The sequence below is a fragment of the Megascapheus bottae genome, chromosome 10, assembly GCF_031878675.1.
Source record: "Megascapheus bottae isolate mThoBot1 chromosome 10, mThoBot2.hap1, whole genome shotgun sequence".
NCBI lineage: Eukaryota > Metazoa > Chordata > Mammalia > Rodentia > Geomyidae > Megascapheus > Megascapheus bottae.
This window is the reverse complement of record NC_143518.1, coordinates 37,951,253-37,975,719: the sequence shown is the minus strand read 5'-3', so window position 1 is coordinate 37,975,719 and position 24,467 is coordinate 37,951,253. Positions and strand designations below refer to the sequence as shown.

Genomic DNA, 24,467 nt, shown 5'->3' with positions numbered 1-24,467 from the left:
AAGTGGTAGAGCTCTAGTTTTGAGAAAGTTTGAGGAAAGTGCCCAGGCCCTGACTGGCAAAACAAACAAACAAACAAAACCCTCAGGAGCCAGGTGCTGGTGGCTCACACCTGTAATCCTAGCTACTCAGGAGGCTGAGATATGAAGATCATGGTTCAAGGCCAGCCCAGATACTAAAGTCTGAGACTCTTATCTTGAATTAAACTACCAGAAAACTGGAAGTGGCTCTGTGGTTCCAGTGGTAGAGCCATAGCCTTGAGCTGAAGAGCTCAGGGACAGAGCCCAGGCCCAGAGTTCAAGCCCCAGGACAGATTTAAGAAAAGAAAGAAAGAAAGAAAAAAGATCTCAGAGTGAAAGATAGTGAAAGCTCTCCTTTTTAACTCCTACTCCATTTTTCCTAAAGATGGAAAGGTCTCATATATGAAGGGTTAAGTGTGGTTTTGTTTCCTTATCCAGGAGGGAAGGCCAGGCCAGGCAGCAGGGTGTGTGTGTGTGTGGGGGGGTGGCAGGCGGTTACAACTCAGTGCCAGGGAAGGGGCTGAGACAGTGGGAACAGCACGAGCCCAGTCCCTCACGTTTCACTGCCTCACTCACCCCGCCTCTGCTTCTGGTTTGAGGAACACAAGGGGGAGAAGCAGAATAAGACTTAAAAAAAATGTTTTGTCTGGGAAGCTATGTGACTGCCACACCCCGTTGGGGAGGGGGGAGGGCTGCAGGGAAGCGGGGAGTGAAGCTATAGCCTGGGTTCTCATCTCACTGCCCATGCACCTCAGAAGGGAGCACCTAATCAGCCCCTTTCTAGAGCCTCTCCTTAAGGAGCCAGAGTCGCCGCCTTCATCCCACTGAAGTCCATGGTCCACTGAGAGATCGGACCCAGAATCCAGAGGATTCAGAGGAACTCTGAATCTGTTCATCTCCGCTTCCTGGTGCATAGGAGACTGCATATCTGGGAACTGTAGGAATTAGCAATATATCCAATTCCCCGGTTCCTCATCAAAAAAGTGAACCGTGTGGGAGGCCCTGGGGCAGTTGTACCTAAATGAACTCCCTAACCTCAGTACTGTCATGTCTTAGGGATAATGCAGTAGCTGTTAAGGGTCCCAACCAAAATTAGCAGAGGGTGGATTAAGGAGGGGGTCTTTGATGAGGACTGAACATGGAGGCTCCAGAGCCTGGGAGAGGGAAACCTGGGGGGTCAGGGTGATACTATTTTATGAGATCAACTGGCCCAACCCTCTTCTTCTCCCCGAGTGCTGACTGCAAACTAGACCTGGATAGAGAAGGACGTGTATGATGCTGGCTTCTCAGCTATCAAGGCCGAGAGGTCTTTGTTGCTCCCTTTTTGGCTGGAATCAAGATGGAGCCCTTAGGTTAACTGTGCAGCTTGGGCTATGCTCCCCCTTTCAGGCCCTTCTTGGAGCCACAAATATCTGGGACTTGGTGTCCTGGCAATGTGATGAACACACGCACAGCTCTGGTATCTGTTTTAAATTATCCCCTAAAATAAGTACAGTTCTGAGAAAAAAAAAAGTACAGTGTTGGAGTGGATTGGGTGGAGTACGCAGTAGGAAGAAATTGGAGGGGAGGAACCTAGGCGTCATCTTTTTGCCAATCGCCTGAGTTCAAAGAAAGGAGGCAGGAGGTAGGAGGCTTTTTCTGGGCGACTGAAATTTGCTGCTTGGGTTTAAGACCCCAGTGTTTGGTATTGAAAGTAGAGGAACTGAGAAGGCACATAGAATTAAAGAGCCCCTGGACTTTGGTCCGTGCTCCAAAGTTGAGGGTAAAAAGGAATTTAGGTTCTAAGACTTCACAGCCCGCTAGGAAGGGAGACATTGCTTTCCCGCCCCCCTCCTGGCTTATGGAGCCGCAGCTCTGAATGGGCAGCCCACATGTGGGGGTTGGGGGAAAGGTGACTCACGATTACTACAGGGAGGGAAGGGGGAGCCAGTGTTGGGAGAGGGTGAGTCACTCGGATGGGCACCAGTTTCAGCCCTTCCCCCCCCATTCCTGGCCAGCTCCCGGTCCTGCCTGGTCCCCTCTCTTGCTTTGCACCCACTTCCCCTCCCCACCCACCCCTGCGCTTTGCCCACCCCACTCTCACCCCTTGGCTCTGCACTCTACCCCAGAGGGCCCGAGGCCACTGAGCGCTAGCTTGAAGCTGAGAACACGGAGAATCTAGACTGCAAACCCCGAGCAGAAACGGGCGTTCAGAGGGGGCGGGGCCGGCCTGCCAGGCACCGCGGTCCGGGCCCCGCCCCGCGGCTACGGCTCCCGCCCGGTGCCCTTGTCCCAGCCCAAGCCACTGCCCCGGCCCCTGCCCCTACCGGTCTGCGACTGCCCCTTTAAGAGCAGTGGATCCTCCCCCGGGTAGAGGAGGACCTATTAGAGCCGCGGCCCCGGCGCCGGTGACTCAGTGTTCGCGGGTGAGCCGCAGCTACCCCAGCCAACCCGAGTCCCGAGCTCTGACAGCGCACGGCCCCGATCCCCACGCCTGCCAGGAGCCAGCCGCCCGGCGCGCTCCGCCCCTACACCGTCGCTGTCCTTCGGTGTGAGCCCCGTGCCCTTCCCGGGACCCCTGCCCCGAGGGCAGCACTGCCAACCTGCCGGCCATGGAGACCCCGTCCCAGCGGCGCGCCACCCGCAGCGGGGCGCAGGCCGGTTCGACCCCGCTGTCGCCCACCCGCATCACCCGGCTGCAGGAGAAGGAGGACCTGCAGGAGCTCAACGACCGGCTGGCGGTCTACATCGATCGCGTGCGCTCGCTGGAGACCGAGAACGCCGGGCTGCGCCTTCGCATCACCGAGTCTGAAGAGGTGGTCAGCCGCGAGGTGTCCGGCATCAAGGCGGCCTACGAGGCCGAGCTGGGCGATGCCCGCAAGACCCTCGACTCGGTGGCCAAGGAGCGGGCCCGCCTGCAGCTGGAGCTGAGCAAAGTGCGCGAGGAGTTTAAGGAGCTCAAAGCGCGGTGAGTGGGGCCAGGTGGCGGCGTGCCGGCGCGGGTGGAGAGGGTGGGCTGGCCGGCGCCCGGGGACGGCTCCAGGAAGGGAGCCGCAGGGCCCGGGGCAGTTGGTAACTTTGCTGTCTAGTCTCCTCCTCTCCAGAACTGCCCCCAGCCCGTGACTGGCACTGCCGAGGGGAATTGTCAAGACGGGGCGCAGAGGGGAGGGGTCCCCGGGAGCGGGTGGGTGGGGGCATCCCGGCCAACTAAAGGCTGGTGGCAGGGCGGCGTTCTGTCAGGATGGGCATTTGACAGCCATTCCGAGCCTGGGGGAAGGGCTCCAGCAAGGCCAAACTGGCCCTGCCAGGTCTTGGAACTCTGGGCACCCAGGACACAATGGAATGGGTGAAAGGGTCCTGTTATAACTTGTTTGGCACTGTGCCAACTTTTTCCAACCTGGCTCTGAACACACGCTACCCACTAGGACTGAATTCCAAACTGGCATCAGTCCAAAGGTGCTGGAGAAGGGTCACCAAGACAGGACAGCTCCCTTGACCTCCTCCAGGAGCATGGTGATGGCTCCTTTGGCATGACTTTTCTTGGTTCTTTGTAAGAGATGGGAAGCTCTCTCTCCCATCTTGAGTGCCTGAGACCTCACTGGGGTTCTGTCAGGCCCACCAGAAGAGCACCAACCAGATCAGGTCCCCCGCAGCTCCCACACAGCCCTTGGCCTGCCTGGCCCTGGAATGCAAAGGAGGGAGGGAGACTGAGGGCAGAGGCTTCAAGCTCCGGAAGTTGTGCTATGCCCTAGTCTGGGGCATCCCCCTCACTTGGCCCCCTGCCTGGTATCTTTCGAAGGCTGGGGGCTCTGTCTTTCCCTCCCTCTTTGGAGTGAGCCATTTTTATTTTTCCAGTCAAACTAGAGCAGTCTTTGCTTTGGCCCATCCTCAACCTCTGACGTCTTGAGATCTTTGTCTTATTAAACTGCTGGAATACAGAGACATTTTTGAAATCCAGCCGTTGGAAGCTGTAAGCCACTCCTACTTCACCCATCTCTGCCCCACCCTACCCCACCCTACTTGACTCCACCTTCTTTTCTAAAAATGCCTTTGGAAGCCTGGAAGTTTGGGCCTTCTTTTATCAGCCCTCAATAGTTTGGCTTCCTTCTCCTCATTCTCCTTTCTTTGTAGACCCAGAGCCAAGAGTACTAAAGGACCATGGAGACCCTTAACAGACTGATGGCTTTAACCTCTCCTCCTTATCTCCCTTTCTTTGCATTATCTCAGTCTCATGCTCTTCCAGGAGCCCCTCTAGGTATCCATGGTTTGTCATTCTATCCTTAACAGATCCCAGACCCTAACCCCAGGTGATCAAAGGCAGATTCACCAGTCTTCTGAAAGATGGATAAAAGTTGTGTGAGGAGATGGGTTCAACCTTTGTTTCTCCTGAAAGGGATCACCTGCTCTTTCCATGAGTGGTATGAACAACTTAAGTTAGCAAGAAAGGTAGGGAAGTCCCAGTGAGTCAATTAGTGTTCTAAACTAGTTTACTCAACTAGCAACCTCCCCCCCCCATCTCTACAAAGGATATTCATAACAGATCTAGGGCAAACAATGTGGGATGGGGCCTGTGGAGTCTATAGCCTCTTGATTGTCTAGCCATGCCAGCCAGTCTCCTGGGCCTCCTGGGGCAGCTGTCCAGGCCTGGGACACCAGCCATGCGTGTATGTGTGCATGCGCACATGGAGTAGGGGCGGAGGGGGGGGGTGATGTGTGTACTTGTTATATTTAGCCGCCTGCTCCTGTTCTTTCCCAAAGATCTTAGCGGGAGAGCCTGGACTTCCGCAAGAGGGGTGGATTTGAACACCTGGATCTCAAGCTAGTGGAGGAGGAATAGATTTCTTCTCTATCGGGTTGGAGTGTCTGTCCTCCTGTGTCCACAGTAAGAAAAATCCAGGATTCTTGTTCGTTTTAGTATTTGCGGTGCTCAGATTGATGTGGAGACATGGCTGAAACGACCAGTTTGGGGAAGGGAAAAAAGATACACTATCCCAACCCTCCCACCTGGAAAGGTCTCTAGTTTAATGTTTAATTAGAACTCAAAGAGTTCAGGGTCAGACTTGGAGATGGGATGCACAGCTGTCCGTGACATTTTATGACAATCTTTGACTCAGCCTTGGTACCACACCCAGGAATTTGGGGCCCCTTCTTGTCTAGTTACAACTAAAAAAAAAACAAAACAAAACGAAACCTACCTCCCTCCCTTTTGCTTCATTTCCCTCCCTTCCCTTCTCTTCCCTTTCCCTTTCTTCCCCTTGTCTTGCTTTTCTTCTGGAACCCAAAGTGTGGGGAGGATGGGAAGGTTGAGAGCCTAAAGGAAATCCTACCTGGAGTCCAGGTTTGGAGCTGGGCTTCACCACAGGTTAGGACACCTGGGTGAGTGACTCATGCTGTCACCTCCTTCCTTTTATCCTCTTTACTAGAGACAAACAGACAGGGTGGAGATCACATAATTTAAAAGGGAAGCTTGGAGGCCTGAATATCTGCATCTTCTGCTCCTCTTCTCACTGCAAACTCTAGGATCCATTTCCTGCTTCCTTCTGTAGAATCTCTGGTGTAGTCTGGACCCAGGGCTCTGGACAGGCACTGGGCACAAGTAAAAATAATACCAATTTGATTTTAGAGTAATGGCTTGGTTTGCAGAATGGTGCCAGAGTCTGTGCCTTTACATGCAGAACTAGCGGAGAAAAGCTGAGTCAGAAATGGGGAGATCCCATGCCCTCAAAGCAGAAGCAGGTCTTCCCCTCAGGAGACCCTCATGGTGGACAACTTCCTTCCTGGATTGCTCGCCTTATTCAGCCCTCATGTAGACAAGCAAGACGATAAAGGTACAGATTCATGGGGGCTCAGAGAATCCTGCTAGGCCATAGGTCATGAGATAAGAGAGCTCTGGGAGACTGGAATCTAGGTTTAAAGATTGTCTTGTTAAGGGCATAGCTCTGCAGTAGAGTGCCTGCCTAGCAAGCAGGCATGAGGGGATGCCCAGTTCAACTAATACCATTAAAACACACACACACACACACACACACACACACACACACACACACACACACACACACACACACACACACACACACACACACACACACACACACACACACACACACACACACACACACACACACACACACACACACACACACACACACACACACACACACACACACACACACACACACACACACACACCCCCCAAGTACCTATGGCTTAATTCTAGCTACTCAGGAAGATGAGACCTAAGGATTGAGGTTTGAGGCCAATCTGGCAAGAAAGTCTCTAAAGTGTGTGTGTCTTAGGGTTTCAACTCAGGGACCTGGGTGCTGTCATGAGCTTGTCAGGGTTATTAGTCTGCCACTTGAGCCACAGATCTACTTCTGGCTTTTTTTGGTAGTTAACTGGAGATAAGAGTCTCATGGATTTTCTGGCCTAGATTGGATTGGCTTGTAATTGCTATCCTCAGATCTTAGCTCCCTAAGTAGCTAGGATTATAGGTTTGAGCCACCAATGTCCCCCTAAAACTCTTTATCTGTAATTAATCACCAAAACGCCAGAAGTGATAGAATGCTAGCCTTGGGGGGGGGGGGAGCTAAAGGACAGTGCCCAAACCCTGAGCTCAAGCTCCAGTACCAGTTAAACAAAACAAACAAACCTGTCATGAGAATTGCCTAGATTGAAAGGAGCCTATATGCCCTTCGGCCAAGCCTGTAGGTTAATGGCAATCTTTGAGGATTCTAAGGCCCTCACCTGCACCTGAGGATGCCTCCTGGTATTAACTCCCTATTGTCATTGAAAAGGGAGAAGCTTAGCCTGGGAAGTTCTCAAGGAATTCAAAAGGGTAGTCCGTGTCAAACCTCACTAGGGCCCCCTAGTGTCTGCTTCTGCCTTCAGGAATCTGAGTGTTGCTTGGGTGAACCCATTGCCTGCCCTAATCTTGCCTATGGTGATTCAATAGCTCAGTGTCATGGCTAAAGCCTGGGACAGCTGGGATGACAACTGCTAGGAGATGCCTTCACTTACCGACTGTGCCCTTTGTTCCCCCTCCTTCCTCCTCTTCTGTAACCCCTCACTACTTAGCAGCTGCAGAAGCCAACCCTGAGGTTTCTAAGGTCAGACTGGAGAGATGCCTCTCATTTTCTCTTTCTGGGCTTGAAGAAGTATAGTGAAGGTGACATGGACCAAGCTCTAGGATTCTTTGGAGACATCTGTGGAAGCTGTAAGATCTGTTGACCCTTAGTAAGAGCATGCTCCACCAATGAAACAGTAGATTATGTGAGTCAGTGTCCCTAGTTCTAGGCTCACTAAATTGTTGTATGTCCTGGAGCTAATAGCCTCCTTTATCTGGTTTTCCCTATAGAAAAGGACAACCTGGCTGGGCACTGGTAGCACTTCCTGTAATTCTAGCTGCTCAGAAGGCTGAGATCTGAGGATCAGGGTTCAAAGCCAGCCCAGGCAAGAAGTAACTACCAAAAAGCTAGAAATGATGCTGTGACTCAAAGTGGTAGAGCAGCAGCCTTAAGCACAAAAGCTCAGAGACACCACCAAGACCCTGAGTTCAAGCCTCAGGGCAGGCACAAAAAAAAAAAAAAAAAAAAAAGAATAAGAAAAGAAAAGGAAGCAAGAACAACCCGGGCTAAATATACAGACCCTATCTTAAAAATAAATACAGAAACAAATAGTAAGAAAAGGAAGTTAGAGCAAAAGATCTCCAGAGATTCCTTATTTTCCAAAGTAGTGTAATGACCTACAGAGTAAGAACACAGATCTTTAAAGTACTAAGGTATTAGTAGTAAAACAATATAATCAAGGTGAATGTAGTAGCCAGTGTTATTCTCAATAGAATTTTTCCCACAAGCGGTAGAATTGAAAACATTAGTACTCAGGCTGGGAGTTTGGCCTAGTGGTAGAGTGCTTGCCTAGCATGCACAAAGACCCGGGTTCAATTCCTTAGTACCACATACATAGAAAAAAGCTGGAAGTGGTGCTGAGGCTCAAGTGGTAGAGCTCTAGCCTTGAGAAAGTCCAAGGACAGTGCTTAAGCCCTGAGCTCAAGCCCAGAACTGGCAAAAAAAAAAAAAAGAAAAAAGAAAAAAAATCACTAGTACTCAATTTTCCAAAGACAGAAATGGTTAATTATTGGAATTATTGGGACATTACTCTTTTGGCATATGCTTTGTTTTTGTGACTGGTAAGAAAGGACAATTCTTTCAGTTGCCTCTCCTTTCTGGACAGTGCAAAGGGCTGTATCATGTAGCAGGAAAGGGAGTGTCACCCTTGTAAGGAATGACTGGCAGGGATTCACCTGAGTTGGGAGCCGGAAGGGAGGCCCTAGAGGTAAACAGTACCTTGAGCTGGCCAGGTAAGAGGACATGTGACTAGAGACCACAAGCCTGGAGCCAGAGGGAGTGCACAGTGCCCTTGACCTTGCCTACCTTCTACCTACATTTGATTCCTAACCTGAGGCTAGGCTATGAGGAGGTCTTGTCCCCTACCAGTCCCTTAAAAAAGAGGACAGGGTGTGGGGAAAGTCTCCTCACTCAATGGAGAGTCTAGCTGTGAGAGAGGAAGCCGGAATCCTGCTTGCCGTAGCCAGGAATAATTCTGGCTAGGATCCCAGGCCCAGCAGGGGAGCTGAGTCACGGTAGAGGGCAGAGTGCAGAGTGGACTGGAGACCCAAAGTTTGTCCAATCAGGAAGAGTTGGCTGAAGTGTGGGCTTTCCTTGATAAGTTCATTCAGGTAGCAACAAGAAAAACCATAGTGTGCTTTTGGTGGAGGACAAGTGGTGTCCCCTAAGAGCTGCCATAGAGGAGCTAGAGACTCTTTATTCAAGGGGTCTGTGCTCTGGGGAGTGGCCAGGAGGTTACTGGTGTAAAAAGACTTGTTCTTCCAGAAGCTCTTCCACTGCCACCCCCTGCTGGCTGGGAGAGGTGCTACATCTTCCAAAGCGTAGTTGGAATGCAGTGAGACTGGAACTTCCAGGCCCTCCCTCACTTCCTGTCCTGAGCTTGGGGTGTGGCTCCCATTCTCCCCTGGTGCTGTCATGGTTAATTACTATGTGCCACCAGATGGAAGGCTAATAAGTCCCAGAAGGGACTGCTGAGTGAACTTCTAGTGAGCATCCCCCACTCTTTGGCCAGGATCCTTCCTTTCTCCCCTCTTAGGACTTCTTTGGTCTATCCTTGCATTTTTGTGACAACACCGGAATTTCTAGAGAGATGAGTTCGTAAGATGGGAAGCAGACTTTTGGCCAGGGGCTTTGCAGAGGATAGTTGGTGAGGAGGCCAGCTGTCTATTCTCCAGGACCCCTGTGTCCTGGCCCCTGGCTCTAGGCTTCTCCTCCACTGTACAATGCCACGTTGATACACCCAGCAGCTGTGACTCAGCCTGGCCCCCTGCCAGACCCAGGGCTTCTATTGGAGTTGTGTCTGAACATGTCAACAGCCCTCCTAGCCTGCTCTGGGCACCATAGCCCCTCACCACAGTCTCTCCTACTGGGGGAATTAAGGCTGGCTTTGTTTTGGGGAGGACAGCTGCAAGTCTGGCTGCCCTGGAAGGTGATCTGAGAGACTTCAGACCCCAGGCATAGTTGGCAGGTGTCACGCCCAAAAGAGGCGTGTGGAAGAAGAGCTTTGCCAGCCATAGGCACATGTGCCTCTCTGGGCAGAAGACATTCAGAACTTGACAGGGTGGGGTTTGGGGAAATCTCCAAAGGTTTCTAAGTTCCTGGAACACTTGCTCCTCTTTGTTCCTGTTTTCAAGGACTCCTTTCCTGAGCTAGTGCCTTGAATGCCAGAGTAGGGAAGCTAGTTACCCAATTTCTGAAAGCGGTCATAGACCCACAGATCAGCCAAGAAACCAAGCAGAGGATATGTTTGGTGGTAGCACACAGTTGTGGAGCTGTGTGATATTTAAGGGTAGATAGAAGCGTTGGGTTCACTAGGCCTTTGTTACTCTGGAGTCTTCCAGCAAGGCAAAGATCAAGGCTTCTAACTAGGTCTGGCTGTTATTCTCGCTCCAGCTTGCCTTCATTGTGGCCTTTTTCTTTTTTCGTTTTTTACACAGGGTCTTAATATGTAGCCCAAGCTGACTTGGAACTCAGATTCTCCCACCTCACCTTGCTGAGTGCTGAGATTATAGATGTGTGCCATCACACCCAACTATTCTCTCCGTTTCCTCTTTCCTTTCCCCTTCCTCTCCTCCCCTTCCTTTCCCTTGCTGAAGACTGAACACAGGGTCATACATACAAAGCATGTATCCTGTCACTGAGCTATACCACCAGTCCTGCCCACTATGTTCTGCCTGCTATGAATACTCCCAGCTAACCTGGTCAGCAGGTTATCTGGCCTGCTCCTTCTCCAGGCCTTGGTTTCTTTATCTGTAAAATTACAGAAACTGGTCCTGAAGAAGGTCTTTCTAGAAGCCCTGAGCATGTGGATTACCAAGTTGAAGGTATTCAGAGGAAATATGGAAAAAGCCTCAGACCACACACACACACACATGTATTAGCACTTGAACTCAGGGCCTTGAGTTCTTGCTTGTTCATGGCTGGAGGTCTACCACTTGAGCTATGCCTCCAATTTCAGCTTTTTGGTCTTTAGTTAGTGATAAGAGTCTGCTGGGCTGGCTTGAAGCTGGGATGCTCAGCACATACAATTTTTAAGTAAAAGGAAATGATTCTTATTTTGGAGGGTACTGGTCCGTAGGCTTGAACTCCAGGCGTGGGTGCTGTTCTTGATCTTTTATGCTCAAGGCAAGCTCTTTGCCACACCTCTACTTCCCAGCTTTCGCCTGGAATCCATGACAAGGACAAGGATCTCAAGGACTTTCCTCAAAATCCGCCTCCCTCCCCACTTTTTATTTGTCTGTGGTGGAGGCTGAATCCAAGGACCTCCTTTTGGTTGGGCGTTTTACCACTGAACTACATGCAGACCACCCCAGCCTCTCTCCTTAAACAGGATCCTCCTGCCTCAGTCTCCCCTAATGTTAACAAACCAACCACAGCAAGAACCAACACAGCCACCACGGAACCAGAGGCGTGGGGAACAGGCGGGGTGGCGGTTTGGGTGGGGATTTCGAAGCCCCCCACCCCGGCTCTGCCCAGCCACAGGGGGCGCCTTTCCGCGCGCAGGCAGGAAATGCCCGGGGGCTCCGAGACCTCTGCCCTCCCCCGTGACTGCGCGCCCAGCCATGGGGAACACTCCGAGCTGGTGAGGCCGGGCTCGCTCGGGGCGGGTGGTCTGGCTGGCTGGGGCCGAGCCGGCGTGGAGTCTGTGGCGGGCGGCCGGCGGGCTCCTCCTCCGCCCCTCGTCCATCCTCCCCTCCCACTGGTCATTCTGAGCGGGTCTGGAGGCCGTGGCGCCTTCCCTCTCCCAGGCCCGGGAGGAAGTGCAGGCCTCTCCCTCCAGGCCTCGCACGTTGCTCCTGGCAACCAGGCCCAAACAGGCCTGCGGCCGCCTGCCTTCCATATCTGGCATCTGCTAGGCTGAGGAGGGTGACTCAGTGGGCGGGTGAGAGCCCAGGCCTGGCAGCGCGCCCATTCAGCCTCTTTGTGGGCACTTGGTGCCGCTTCCCGCCCCCCCCCCCCCAAGCAGCCATGAAAGAAGCGGGATTCGTCCCCTCAGAAGTCAACCTTGCTCTTCTGACTTCCCCATTCCCCCTTTATCTGCTCCTCTGGTGGGACCTGGTTTTTGCTAGGCAGCTGCAGGCTGGCCTGGAATTCGCCATCCTCCTGCCTCAGCCTTCTGAATATCGGGACGTCCGACTTGGTCACGTACTGCCAGGTCTAGTTAACGTATTCGTTCCCCCTCTGCTCCCCACCACCTCCTTCAGCTATGGGACTTGCCAGCTTTGGGATGCGTTAAACAGGATGCCCTGCCCTTCTTGCTTCCAAAGGCATCTGGGATTCAGCCACTCCTGTGCTTGGGGTACATGGAGGATGTGAGAGCAGGAAGAACTGGGTAGCATGGCACCGGGCCTGGAACAGGATTCAGGCAAAGCAGGGTCTCCCTTGTGAGCACTAGAGGATTTCCCCACCCCTGCCCTAGTATTGTCTGTTGGAACATGAGTCACCTGAGGAGCCCCAGGCTCCCACCCCTTCCTAGCTCCCCTGGCCTGCTCCACCCCATCAGCCCTGCCATACCAGCGCGGGGCCACCATGCCCAGCACGCCACCAGCTTTCCCCAATGCCATCTTTAGTGTTGCTGGGGCAGCCTCACCACTCGGTGGCTGAATGCCTGGCCAGTAGCTGTTTGGGTCCTACTACGTCTGAGCACCGGTTCTAAGAAGGAAATGGTGTTTGGTAGTGGACAGGCAGGACTAGGGAGGAGGTACATGAGGCTAGGTTTTGCTTAGTCCAGACCATTTCTTTGAGTGTGCGTGTGGTTCCTTTGCCACAGAGTTTCAGAAGTCTGAGTCATAAGCTCATGAGTGATAGTGGCTTCTTCCCCACAAGTGGGGGGAGCTCCCCATTTCTGGCTAAGAAAACCACAAAAGCTCTTCCTCACCTCTCTCTACTCATGGTTTCTCTCATCTGCAGGGTGTGTCTTAGTCTTATCGTCTTTCTAGCACTAACCAAAATGTCCAAGATGCAAAGAGAAACAGATCCATTAATTTAGTTGGTGACTAATATATCGTGTTAATTTAGTTGGCGAAAATGTATCATAGCACGTGTGGCACAGCATTGAGGTCCAGTTCTGCCATCTACCTGCTGCAGTCCCTGGGTGGAACTCTCTCCCTCTGCCTTAGTCTCCACAGTCACACCATAATTATACCCTCAGAGGATGGCTGTAAAGATTAACTGGGTTGACACTGCAATATTTAAAGCAATGCCTGGTACATGATAAGCTCTGATAAGTGTTTGTTCTGACAATCATGCACCACATTAAATGTTTTAGTTAACAACTCACATATAGATTATAAAGAGTGGTTCTGCCATTGTCCCATAGATTCGATCTGTTGTCCAGTGACAGCTGTCTCAGTTTGTGCAAGCACATTATGATCACATGACAAAATCAACTAATGACACCTCTTAGGAAGTAACTTCATTGTTAAGCAACACATCACAGTATATTATTACAATTATCAACACCACCAGCTTGGGGAGTGGCAGAATGTAATGAGGCAACCCTGTTGCCAAGGGCCTGTGCCTTACACCTGTAATCCCTGTTACTCAGGAGGCTGAGATCTGGAGGATGGCGGTTCAAAGCCAGCCTGGGTAGAAAAATTTATGACTATCTCTAAAAATAAACATCAAAGAACCAGGCTCGAGGCATGGTTCAAGTGGTAGTGGGAGAGCTGAGCAAATCCAGAGAATTTGAGGCCCTAAGTTCAAATCCTGATACTGGCAAAAAAAATTGTATATGTTGAACCATAAGCTCCTGGAGGACAAATACTGGGCATTTTAGTATCTGCTGGACACTGTTGAAGAAACAGTATCACCAAAGAGAATCCTAAAATTTCCTTCACTAGTGGATGGGAGGTAGGTTTGAGGGGAGGTACCCATAGGACTTGCTTCTTCCTTCCTGCCTCTTTGGCTGGCTGGCTGGGGAGTGTGCTCCTCTTCCTCCTGGCTTCTGTATTCTGTGTAGACATTGTGACTTAGGAAGGTGGTGAGGTGGAGGAAGAGGAGTCCTAGATCAATGACCAGAATAGACTGGAACACTACCTGCATGGTTTGCAGCCGTTGACACAGGGCCATCTACCCTCCGTGCTTTAGTTTCCTTATCTGTAAAAGGAGGAGGTCTAGAGTAGGAACTCTAGTTCTTTCTCTAAATTCTCAGAGTCCACACAGCCAGCTGCAGTCCATTGGCCTTGAGGGTGGAGAGGCCTCTTTCGGGAAGCCCCTGCCAGCCTTGGACTCAGCCCAGGAAGCTCAGAGTCTGTGTTTGCAGGGTCGCTTCAGTTTACCAGCAGTTTTTCTTCATTTTCCCTCCCCCTGCTGCTGCCTGAGCTTCGGAAAAGTTCTGAAGTCATGGAAAGTTGGGGCTGTGCTCCCAGCCAGGGGCTGGGCCGGATGGCAGCCAAAACCTGAGCTGGGTTTTTTACTTTATTTTTAGCTTTTCAGGCTGAGACGGAGGAGGGGAGACATCTGGTTCTGGAAGGGTTTCTTTTTCTGCAGGAGAAGCGGCTGTGACAGACACAGTTAATTTGTCTTGAGAGGTGGATAGAGCAAGCACTAAGGCTGGGGAGCTCCCTTCCCCGGATCCTCTGGGTGTCCTGTACCTCTCCAAACAAGTGGAGTCCAGTTGGCTCTTTGTTTCAAATGCCCTTGTAGAAGCCTAACCTTCTCTCTCTCTGGCTTCACAGTAAGGCCTCATGGAGCTTACTTAAGGCTTTTGTAATGGCAAAACATTGACAGGGCTGGACTTCTCTTTCCAGGCATGGATCTTTTCTGCCTGCTCACATCGAGTTTTCCTCTTTCCTGCCTGCCCTGGTGGGCTTGTGCTTGAGGACCGGATACGCTATAGATGGCAACTAGATCCAGGCCCTTGGGTCTTTTTTGGCCTATTCCTGGGTCTGCTGCTTCTTTTCCTGTATATTTGTGAGAAGACTTTTTTTTTTTTTTTTTTGCCAGTCCTGGGCTTGAGCTCAGGGCCTGAGCACTGTCCTTGGACTTTCTCAAGGCTAGAGCTCTACCACTTGAGCCTCAGCACCACTTCTGGCTTTTTTTCTATGTATGTGGTACCAAGGAATCGAACCCGGGTCTTCATGCATGCTATGCAAGCACTTTAACCACTAGGTCAAACTCCCGGCCTTGTGAGAAGACTTTAATGTTGAGAAAGTTTTTGGGGTCCCCCCTGAGGTCTTAAAGAAAATAACAGGACAGGTAATGTGGCTTAGTGGTCGAGTGCTTGTCTAGCATGCATGAGCCCTGGGTTTGATTCCTCAGTACCACATATACAGAAAAAGCCAGAAGTGGCATTGTGGCTCAAGTGGTAGGTAGGACATTAGCCTTGAGCAAAAGAAGCTCAGGCCCTGAGTTCAATCCCCAGGACTGGCAAAAAGAAAAGAAAGCAGAACCTGTCTCTCTCTGTTCCTGTTCCTTCTCTACCACCTCCTCCTCCTCCTCCTTCTCTATCTCCTCCTTCTCCTCCTCTTTTTTTATTTTTTTATTTTTTACCAGTCCTGGGCTTGAGCTCAGGGCCTGAGCACTGTCCTTGGACTTTCTCAAGGCTAGAGCTCTACCACTTGAGCCTCAGCACCACTTCCGGCTTTTTTCTATGTATGTGGTGCCGAGGAATCGAACCCGGGTCTTCATGCATGCTAGGCAAGCACTTTAACCACTAGGCCAAACTCGCGGCCCCTCTCCTCCTCTTTCTCCTCCTCTTCTTCCTCCTTCTGTTCACCAGCAAAAGTAACCTAGAAGATGAGGGAGGCAGTCTGTGTGGTTGGGTCTAGCTAAAGCTTTTCCTACTTTGAGGAGCAAATAGGCTCAAGGACCTGGAGGTCTAAGGCTGGACCTAGAGGCCTGAGAACCACACCTGGAGGCAGTTGCCAAGGCTTCAGATGAATGGCTCAAGCTTAGACTTCTCTCAGGGCACTTATGGAGTCTGGAACCCCTCTGCTCTGCCCTGAACAGGGGACCCAGACTGGGTCCTGAGAAAGAAAGTTCAGTACTATGCCTCATTGTCCTTGTCCCAGATCTCCCAAAGCTCTAGTCCCCTTTCCTCACAGGCCAAGGACAGGGACCTTTGGGGAGCAAATAGTGAAGAGACTTGTGGACCTCAGGACTGAGAGCTTAGTTGCCTGCTGTCTGGCTTCTTAGAGGGTGGGAAGCTTGGCTGAATGGAAAATGGGTGGAGTCCAGGGAGGAGAAAGTTAAGGCCCTGTGTGGGAAGGGGCTGGAGACAAAGGTGCCCCTGTCTCTTTTGGAGGGAATGGGAGGGGGGAATGGGAAAGACATTTTTATCATGGGATCTAGCTTTGCCCTGGGCCCCAGGCACGTTCCTGAGTCCTGACTCATGGGAAGGGTGGAGAAGTAAGTAGGGGCTTTTGGGGGATCCGGGGAGCTTAACCCCACACAAGCAGATGCAAAGAATGTAGTGCTCGGACGCCCTCTGCTGGCAGTTAGAAAAACAGCAGCAATTCTCTGTTGAATTCGGGAAGATGGATGCCTTTGAAACCCATTCTTCTCTTTCTTCCTTAGCAATACCAAGAAGGAAGGTGACTTGCTGGCAGCCCAGGCCCGGCTCAAGGATCTGGAAGCTCTGCTCAACTCCAAGGAGGCAGCACTGAGCACTGCTCTCAGTGAGAAGCGCACATTGGAAGGCGAGCTGCATGATCTGCGGGGACAGGTGGCCAAGGTAGGCTACCCTCTCGGGCATTCCCATGGTCCCAACCTGATGAGTGCACACTCACTCTTCTCCCTAGTGGTGTCTGGTCTGACCTGTGGCACAGTTCCAGGACCTTTCACCTGTCCTGGCATCACTTTGCTCATCCTGAGCCTAGCTCCCTCTTCATCCACTTATGGGATCTAGCACAAAGAGAGTGAAATGATTTCCATTTAACCTTGCAGTGAATTGTGCCTAGTCTTTCACCTCTGAAAGAAAAGGAGGAGTGAAATGTGGTTCTACAAGGGGATCAGTCTGATCATGAAGGGGAGATAATGGTTAATGATGGGACATAGGTCACTAATGCTTCAAATATGTATGCAGCCTTCACTTTCAAAATACTGTTCTCTCATTCCACATGTGACAAGCTAGGGCAACTGAAGAAGCTGGCTTATTCCCATCTTCATAACCTGCTCTGCTCAGAAGGAGCCAAGCATCTAGTCAGTAGTCAAGCTGAGCACTCTCTCTCCCGTGCCCTGCCCCCATAGTACACCAGCCAGCTGATCTCCTAATCAAGGCTGGGCCTTCTTTAGTTCTGCCCTCCCCAGCCCTCCTGGCTGTATTTGACCAGCCTGCACTTTCCAAAGTGAATGTCAACTGATGCTCCTCTACTCAGACTTCTTCAGAGCTGCTGCCATGGCTGCCACTGCTACTGCTTCTCCTCCTCCTCCTCTTCCTCCTCCTCCTCCTCCTTCTTTTCCTCCTCCTTCTTTGCCAGTCCTGGGGCTTGAACTCAGGACCTGGGCACTGTCTTTGAACTTTCTCAAGGCTAGCACTCTACTCTTGAGCCATAGCACCACTTCTGTCTTTTTCTTTCTTTCCTTCTTTCTTTCCTTCTTTTCTTTCTTTCTTTCTTTCTTTCTTTCTTTCTTTCTTTCTTTCTTTCTTCTTTTTTTTGTCAGTCCTGGGCTTGAGCTCAGGGCCTAAACTTTGTCCTTGGGTTTTCTCAAGGCTAGAGCTCTACCACTTGAGCCACAGCACCACTTCTGGCATTTTTTCTATGTATGTGGTACCAAGGAATTGAACCCGGATCTTCGTGCATGCTAGGCAAACACTCTACCAGTAGGCCAAACACCTGGCCCTGTCTTTTTCTTTGTATGTGGTTCCAAGGAAACAAACCCTGGGCTTCATGCATGCTAGGTAATCACTCTACTACTAGGCCACTCTCTAGGCCCCTTCAGAGCTTCTTGTCAGAGACAAGGCATCTCTTCACAATTCAGCCCCAGATTATACCTGATGGTACAGATGCACCTTTCAGTCCCCTGTACTTTAGGCTTCAGCAGGGCTAATCTTCCTGAGATCCCAGACCATGTATGTATCCTTTTTTTTTTTTTTTGCCAGTCCTGGGCTTGAGCTCAGGGCCTGAGCACTGTCCTTGGACTTTCTCAAAGCTAGAGCTCTACCAATTGAGCCTCAGCACCACTTCCAGCTTTTTTTTTTCTATGTATGTGGTACTGAGGAGTTGAACCCGGGTCTTTGTGCATGCAAGGCAAGCACTCTACCACTGGGCCAAACTCCCAGCCCGTATGTACCCTTTTTTATGACTCTGACTTTTCTTTTACACGGGTCTGTCTGTTCCTACAGTCAGGATAGGGTCCCTCCCTGGTTCCTGAAACTTCAGCCTGTGGGAGGCTTTCCCAGACCTCCTACCCCACCAGGCACACTTTGATTTTTTTTCCCTCATATTCCCATTCTACTTTGTGCAGACTTTCTTCATGGCAACTATTGTGTTATGCCAGGGCAGTGAGGTCTTATGATGGTGAGGGTTTATCTTTGGCTCTGCAGCACAGTACCGACCCAGACTACTCACTGTGAATGAATGGATATCCTTACCTCCATTGGCACCCACAGCCCTCTCTCCCCCTAGATCTGTTAGACATGTAGAAAGCATTCTTGGGCACAGCTACTATTCAGCTTCCTTCAGGCTCCTGTTTGAAACCCCAATCCTTGATCTCCACCTACTTCCTCTCAGCTGGAGGCAGCCCTTGGTGAGGCCAAGAAGCAACTTCAGGATGAGATGCTGCGGCGGGTAGATGCTGAGAACAGACTGCAAACCCTGAAGGAGGAACTAGACTTCCAGAAGAACATCTACAGCGAGGTAGGGATTGTGCTGTGCAGGCCGGAAGGCCGGGATGGGCGGTTATAGACATCCATTATGGGGCTGGCAGTCAGCTAGCTGGGGATGGGAGCTCATCTCCCTGAACCACACTGTGTGACTGGAGTGAGGAGTGGCCAGCCCCCAGCTCCCAGGTTAAAGTGTGGGTAAGGTCAGCGGAGGAAGCTTGGCCTTCAAGATCTGGGCAGTTAAAAAGCTAGTTCTGACTTTGGTCTCTGTATCTTTGCTTCCCTACTTCCAGGAGCTGCGGGAGACCAAGCGCCGCCATGAGACCCGGCTGGTGGAGATTGATAATGGGAAGCAGCGTGAGTTTGAGAGCCGGCTGGCAGATGCCCTGCAGGAGCTGCGGGCCCAGCATGAGGACCAGGTGGAACAGTACAAGAAGGAATTGGAGAAGACTTATTCTGCCAAGGTGCTTGTTCTTCCCCATTTTCCTCCCTGCCACAGAGGAATGTGCCTTCCTACCAATCATATGGTAGCAGGCAGTGAGCCCATAGTGACCAAGGCTCTGAGGCTGCAGCACCGATGCAGCCTTTTCTGCCCTTGTAGTCTGAACTTTGTGTGCTCCCTGCAGCTGGACAACGCCAGGCAGTCTGCGGAGAGGAACAGTAATCTCGTAGGAGCTGCCCACGAGGAGCTGCAGCAGTCCCGCATCCGCATCGACAGCCTGTCGGCCCAGCTCAGCCAGCTGCAGAAGCAGGTGAGCCCAGCTCAGCCTCCTGCCAAGGGCCTATGTCTGGGTGGACGTGGATGGACTTGGAAGCCTCCTAGAGAGGAAAGGGGAATTAGAGGGACAGGACAGGCTCAGAGGACCACAGACCAGGAGAAGGGACCTAGGATTTAGAGCTCTGATTTTGTTTGAAATGGAGATTATTCACATCCTCTGTGACTCACAGATCTACCATAACACCATGTAGTGTGAGGTATTAAAAGCTTCGTAGTATTCCTATTTTATTATTCTTGCTGGCTGGTCTCGTGTGACAGGAGGAGATGGGGTCTAGCCACAGAATGAGATTTCAGTTAGATATTGGCAAGGGCTTCCTGTTCACTGGCCGCAGTCACATTAGAGCCTGCTATGGGCTCTGATAAGAGCCTGGAGATCTGGCGAGGTCCAGGTGCCCCTATGCCTTACCCACAATCCTCCTCTACATTATACCTTCCTTACCCCCTTCTTCCCTCCCCACCCCTCACCCCGCCCCCAGCTGGCAGCCAAAGAGGCTAAGCTTCGGGACCTAGAGGACTCCCTGGCCCGTGAGCGGGACACCAGCCGGCGGCTGCTGGCGGAGAAGGAGCGAGAGATGGCTGAAATGCGGGCAAGGATGCAGCAGCAGCTGGATGAGTACCAGGAGCTCCTGGACATCAAGCTGGCTCTGGACATGGAGATCCATGCCTATCGCAAGCTCCTGGAGGGCGAGGAGGAAAGGTGAGCTAGGAGCTCAGACGTTCTGACGGTGGCCTCTGGCCTGTGACTGACCTTGGCTAAGCCTCCTGTCTGGTCTCCCCTTCCCAGGCTTCGCCTGTCCCCCAGCCCTACCTCGCAGCGCAGCCGTGGCCGCACCTCCTCTCACTCATCCCAGACTCAGAGCGGGGGCAGCATCACCAAAAAACGCAAGCTGGAGTCCACTGAGAGCCGCAGCAGCTTCTCCCAGCATGCTCGTACCAGTGGGCGCGTAGCTGTGGAGGAGGTGGATGAGGAGGGCAAGTTTGTGCGGCTGCGCAACAAGTCCAATGAGGTAGGCTCCTAGGTCAGGGTCCAAGGGAACAGCTGAGTTGCAGTTGTGGCTCCTGAACTGGCTTAGCTTCAGAGAGCAGTATTTTCCTCATCTGTAAAATAAGTATCTGAGATGAAAGATGAAAGTATCAGGGTAGCTGGGGGCATTGGTGGCTCACTCCTATAATCCTAGTTCCTCAAGAGGCTGAGATTTGAGGATCATGGTTCAAAATCTAGCCCTGGCAGAAAAGTGTAAGACTCTTATCTTCAATTAGCTTCCAAAAAATATCCAGAAGTGGTACTGTGGTTCAAGTGGTAGAGAACTAGCCTTGAGCAAAACAACTCAAGAGACAGTGCCCAGGCCCTGAGTTTAAGTCCCAGGACCAGCACACACACACACACACACACACACACACACCATATCAGGAGCTGGCAGAGCATAGGTGTCTATGAACACAGCTGTGATCCTTGAGGGGCAGAATGATGATGGGGGAGGGGAACTGGGAGAGGGAAAAGCCATTAATCATGAGTGATGGCAAGTCTGCTCAGGCTTTCTACTACTACTATTATATTTTTATTTTTGTCAGTCTTGGGGCTTGAACTCGGGGCCTGGGTTCTGTCTCTGAGCTCTTTTGTGCAAGGCTCATGTTCTACCACTTTGAGCCACAGCTTCACTTCCAGTTTGGGGGTGTTAACTGGAGATAAGAGTCTCAGACTTTTCTGCCTAGGGTGGCTTCAGTCTCCTGAGTAGCTACAGTTACAGGTGTGAGTCACCAGTGCCTGGCTATTACTATTTTGCCATGGGGTTGCACCAGGATACCTGGGCTGGTTCTGAGCTGCTCAGCTTTCCAAGCAGCTGGGACCACCAGTGTAAATATGCTCAGTCTGCCTGGACAATTGAGATTAACCTAAGAGCTGGGTTGAGCAATCCTCCTTTTCTTTCCCCCTCCTTCCTGGCAGGACCAGTCCATGGGCAACTGGCAGATCAAGCGCCAGAATGGAGATGATCCCTTGCTGACTTACCGCTTTCCACCGAAGTTCATTCTGAAAGCTGGGCAGGTGGTGACGGTGAGTGGCAGTGTTTTCAGGACTTGGGGTGACCTTCAGAGTGGACTTAGGGATGGATTGGGTTAGGACAGAGACGCTGAAATGAGCAACCTCCTCTAATCCTCTTTCTTCAGATCTGGACTTCCGGAGCTGGGGCCACTCATAGCCCCCCTACTGACCTGGTGTGGAAGGCGCAGAGTACCTGGGGCTGTGGGAACAGTCTTCGCACAGCTCTCATCAACTCCACTGGGGAAGTGAGTATGCTGCCCCTGCTCTCTTCCTGGGCAAAGCTCCCCTTAGTGGCCCCAAACTGGAGCAAACTCCCAACTCAAGTATCATCTGTGTAGGCGGGATTCTCCCATCTCTGGTGAGCTAACCAAAACAGAACCAACCAAACAAACAAAAACACCCAGAAACTCTCCTAGGAGGAAGCCAGCCAGTGAGGGTTGTTAGAGAAAGAGCCGTGCAAGTGAGTGCCATAGCTTTAGTACCACCGAGGACTCAGTGAGCGGCAGGCCACCAGAAAAGTGCCAGATGGGCAAGATGGAGAAACATGCTGCATGTCCCTTCCCAGACCTCACCCCCAACCCTCGGGCCTGGTCCACTGTCCCTGCAGGAGGTGGCTATGCGCAAGCTGGTGCGCTCGGTGACCGTGGTTGAGGATGAAGAGGACGAGGATGGAGATGACCTGCTCCATCACCACCACGTGAGTGGCAGCCGCCGCCGCTGAGGCTCAGCCCGCAGTGGGAAACCCAGCCAGGCCTGAGCTAGCCTTCCCTGCCTTCCATGCCAAAGTCTTCTCATTATTAAAGAATGTTTTGGAACTTCACTCGCTGCCCTGGCCTTTCTTCTCTCTCCTCCCTGTACCTTGATGAGGGGACCCAGGTGTGTGGGCTCCCTTCTCTGGTAAGGAGGGGAGTGGGACTCTTCCTGCTGGAGCCATGAGCAAGGGTTTGGATTTGTCTCCTGGGAGGGGGGAACAGGAGGACCGAGGACCCTGCCTCTCGCCCCCATTCCTGTTGCATGCATTTCCTTCCTTGTCCCTCCCTTAGTCCTGTTGCATGCAAATCTCTTCATTTCATTCCTTTGACCTGGGACAATGTCTTCTCTCATTCCCTTTCCCCTTCCAAGTTAATTTTGCATGCCCACTGTCCTGTAAGCTTGCTCTCCCTCACTTTCCTCTTAAGCATGGAGGATTTAAAACTCAGTCAAAGCCACATCTTTTGGTCCCTAAGTCTTCCTGACCCCTGACCCTTCTCCCCTTCCAGATTCTTCCTCCCAGCCCCTTCTCCCCTCCCCCCAGTCTCCACTGCCCTCTGGCTTCCCCAGTTGCAGAACTTACTGCTCAGTGGCTGGAAGCCTCCACAGCCTAGACCCTGGGAGTTGGGCCCGAGCAGTCAGTCCTAGACTCGCTGTTCCGCCTGAGCCTTGTCTTCCTCCCCAGGGCTCCCACTGCAGCAGCTCGGGGGACCCCGCTGAGTACAACCTGCGCTCACGCACCGTGCTGTGCGGGACTTGTGGGCAGCCTGCCGACAAGGCGTCTGCCAGCGGCTCGGGAGCCCAGGTGGGCGGATCCATCTCCTCTGGCTCTTCGGCCTCCAGTGTCACAGTCACTCGCAGCTACCGCAGTGTGGGGGGCAGTGGGGGTGGCAGCTTCGGGGACAACTTGGTCACCCGCTCCTACCTCCTGGGCAACTCCAGGCCCCGGACCCAGGTGAGTCATCCCATTGCCTCCACCTCCTCTAGGCAGAGCCCTGGTCATTGAACATTAGAACAAGGTGGCCCTCTGGTGGGGAGTGCCTTCTCTTCCGCAGCCCGGAGGAGCGGGAGCCCCCCACCATGGGACACCCCCCCCCCAGCCAGAGTCCTGGACACCTCACTCGGAACCCTGTCTCTCCTGTCTGAGCCCCAGACTCGAGGGCAGGGCCGCAGTGTGAGGGATGAGGAGGGGTCAGGGAGGGAGAGGAGGGACCCAGGCGCTGAAGCTCACACCTCTCCCCCCTTTTCTCTCATAGAGCCCCCAGAACTGCAGCATCATGTAATCTGGGACCTGCCCGCCAGGGGTAGGGGCCGAAGCCACTTGCTTCCTCTTCACCTCCTGCAAACCCCTGCCCAACACCTCATGGGAGCAGGCTTGAAGCCAAAGAAAGATACCCCCTTTGGTTTTCTTCTATATTTTTTTCTAAGAGAAGTTATTTTCTACAGTGGTTTTATACTGAAGGAAAAACACAAGCCAAAAAAAAAAAAAAGCCTTTATCTCAATGCTAATTTCTCCCCTCCCTTTCCCTGATTCTGGGAAAGCTCTGCATCTGCCTTAAAACCAAAGAGGGCTTCCTCTAGGAGCCAAGGGAAAGGGATGCTTTTACCGAGCTTCATTTTTGCTTTACTGCCCTGGCTGCTGCCCCCACCCCGGGGATCCTGTGACATGGTGCCTAAGAGGCAGGCATGGAGTCGTCTCCACCGGCCTACTGCAGACAGCTGGCTCGCTGCCAGGCCAGCTCCAAAGGAAGAACCGCCGAGCGAAGCCGGAGGGCCTGGTCTCCTCTCGGTTTCACTTTACCTGGCTGAGGCTCCTCCCCTGCCCGCCCCGCCCCGCCCCGCCCCCTTCCCGGGGAAAGTCCATTCTCCCAGGTGCCAGCTGCGCTTGCTTTTTTCTGTATTTTATGTAGACAAGAGATGGGAAATGAGATGGGAGATAGAAAAAAGGGGGGAAGGAAAGAAGGTAGGAAGCCTGCCTTCTTCCAGCTTTAGAGCCCCAGCGGGCTCTGTCCAGGCACTGGAGGTCCAAGTCAAGTGGGGATGCAGGGAGAGAAAGAGGAAGATTATTGGAAAGTGCGAGACCCTGCTGGGGCCCCACGGAAGGCCGAGGAGGAAGGTGAGAGAAGTAGAGGACTACGGCAGGAGTTACCTGGCAAACACTAAGGAGCCCCCTGCCTCCCCACTTCCCATCCGCATCCCTTCTCCCTTCCCCAAATCAATACACTAGTTGTTTCTATCCCTGGCTTCCATGGTGTCTGTTTGTTGATGGGCGTCTCCATGTGTCCTGGGAGTCAGACACACACACATGAGTGCCCCATGTCACCTCATCTTCATGCTCATTGCTACCCAGCTGCTTCCCCTGAGTCTCAAATTGTAAGTCTGGTACTCTGTGGGTTCCGACAGGAAGAGGACTATCATGCAAATCTCCTGCCCACTGGAGGCAGAGCTGAAGGAGGACATTTCCTTCCCATCCACCAACCAGGGAGCACTCGGGGCACTTTCAAAATGGAG

The 24,467-nt window shown here is 52.2% G+C and overlaps 1 protein-coding gene across 2 annotated transcripts; it reads left to right on the top strand.

Moving 5' to 3' along the window:
- The first annotated feature begins 2,354 nt into the window (after positions 1 to 2,354).
- Lmna (lamin A/C) lies at positions 2,355 to 24,192 on the top strand. 2 transcript variants are annotated; one of them, XM_090340766.1, is made up of 12 exons: positions 2,355 to 2,965; positions 16,140 to 16,296; positions 18,296 to 18,421; positions 18,681 to 18,851; positions 19,014 to 19,139; positions 19,642 to 19,862; positions 19,950 to 20,172; positions 21,111 to 21,218; positions 21,332 to 21,451; positions 21,814 to 21,903; positions 22,642 to 22,911; positions 23,213 to 24,192. In XM_090340766.1, exons 1-12 carry the CDS (start codon positions 2,610 to 2,612, stop codon positions 23,237 to 23,239), a joined length of 1,995 nt encoding a protein of 664 aa, XP_090196892.1. In that variant the 5' UTR covers positions 2,355 to 2,609; the 3' UTR covers positions 23,240 to 24,192. The 2 variants fall into 2 exon arrangements, with proteins under 2 accessions (XP_090196892.1, XP_090196893.1); XM_090340767.1 differs by lacking the exon at positions 2,355 to 2,965 and adding an exon at positions 11,111 to 11,202.
- The last annotated feature ends 275 nt before the right edge of the window (positions 24,193 to 24,467 follow it).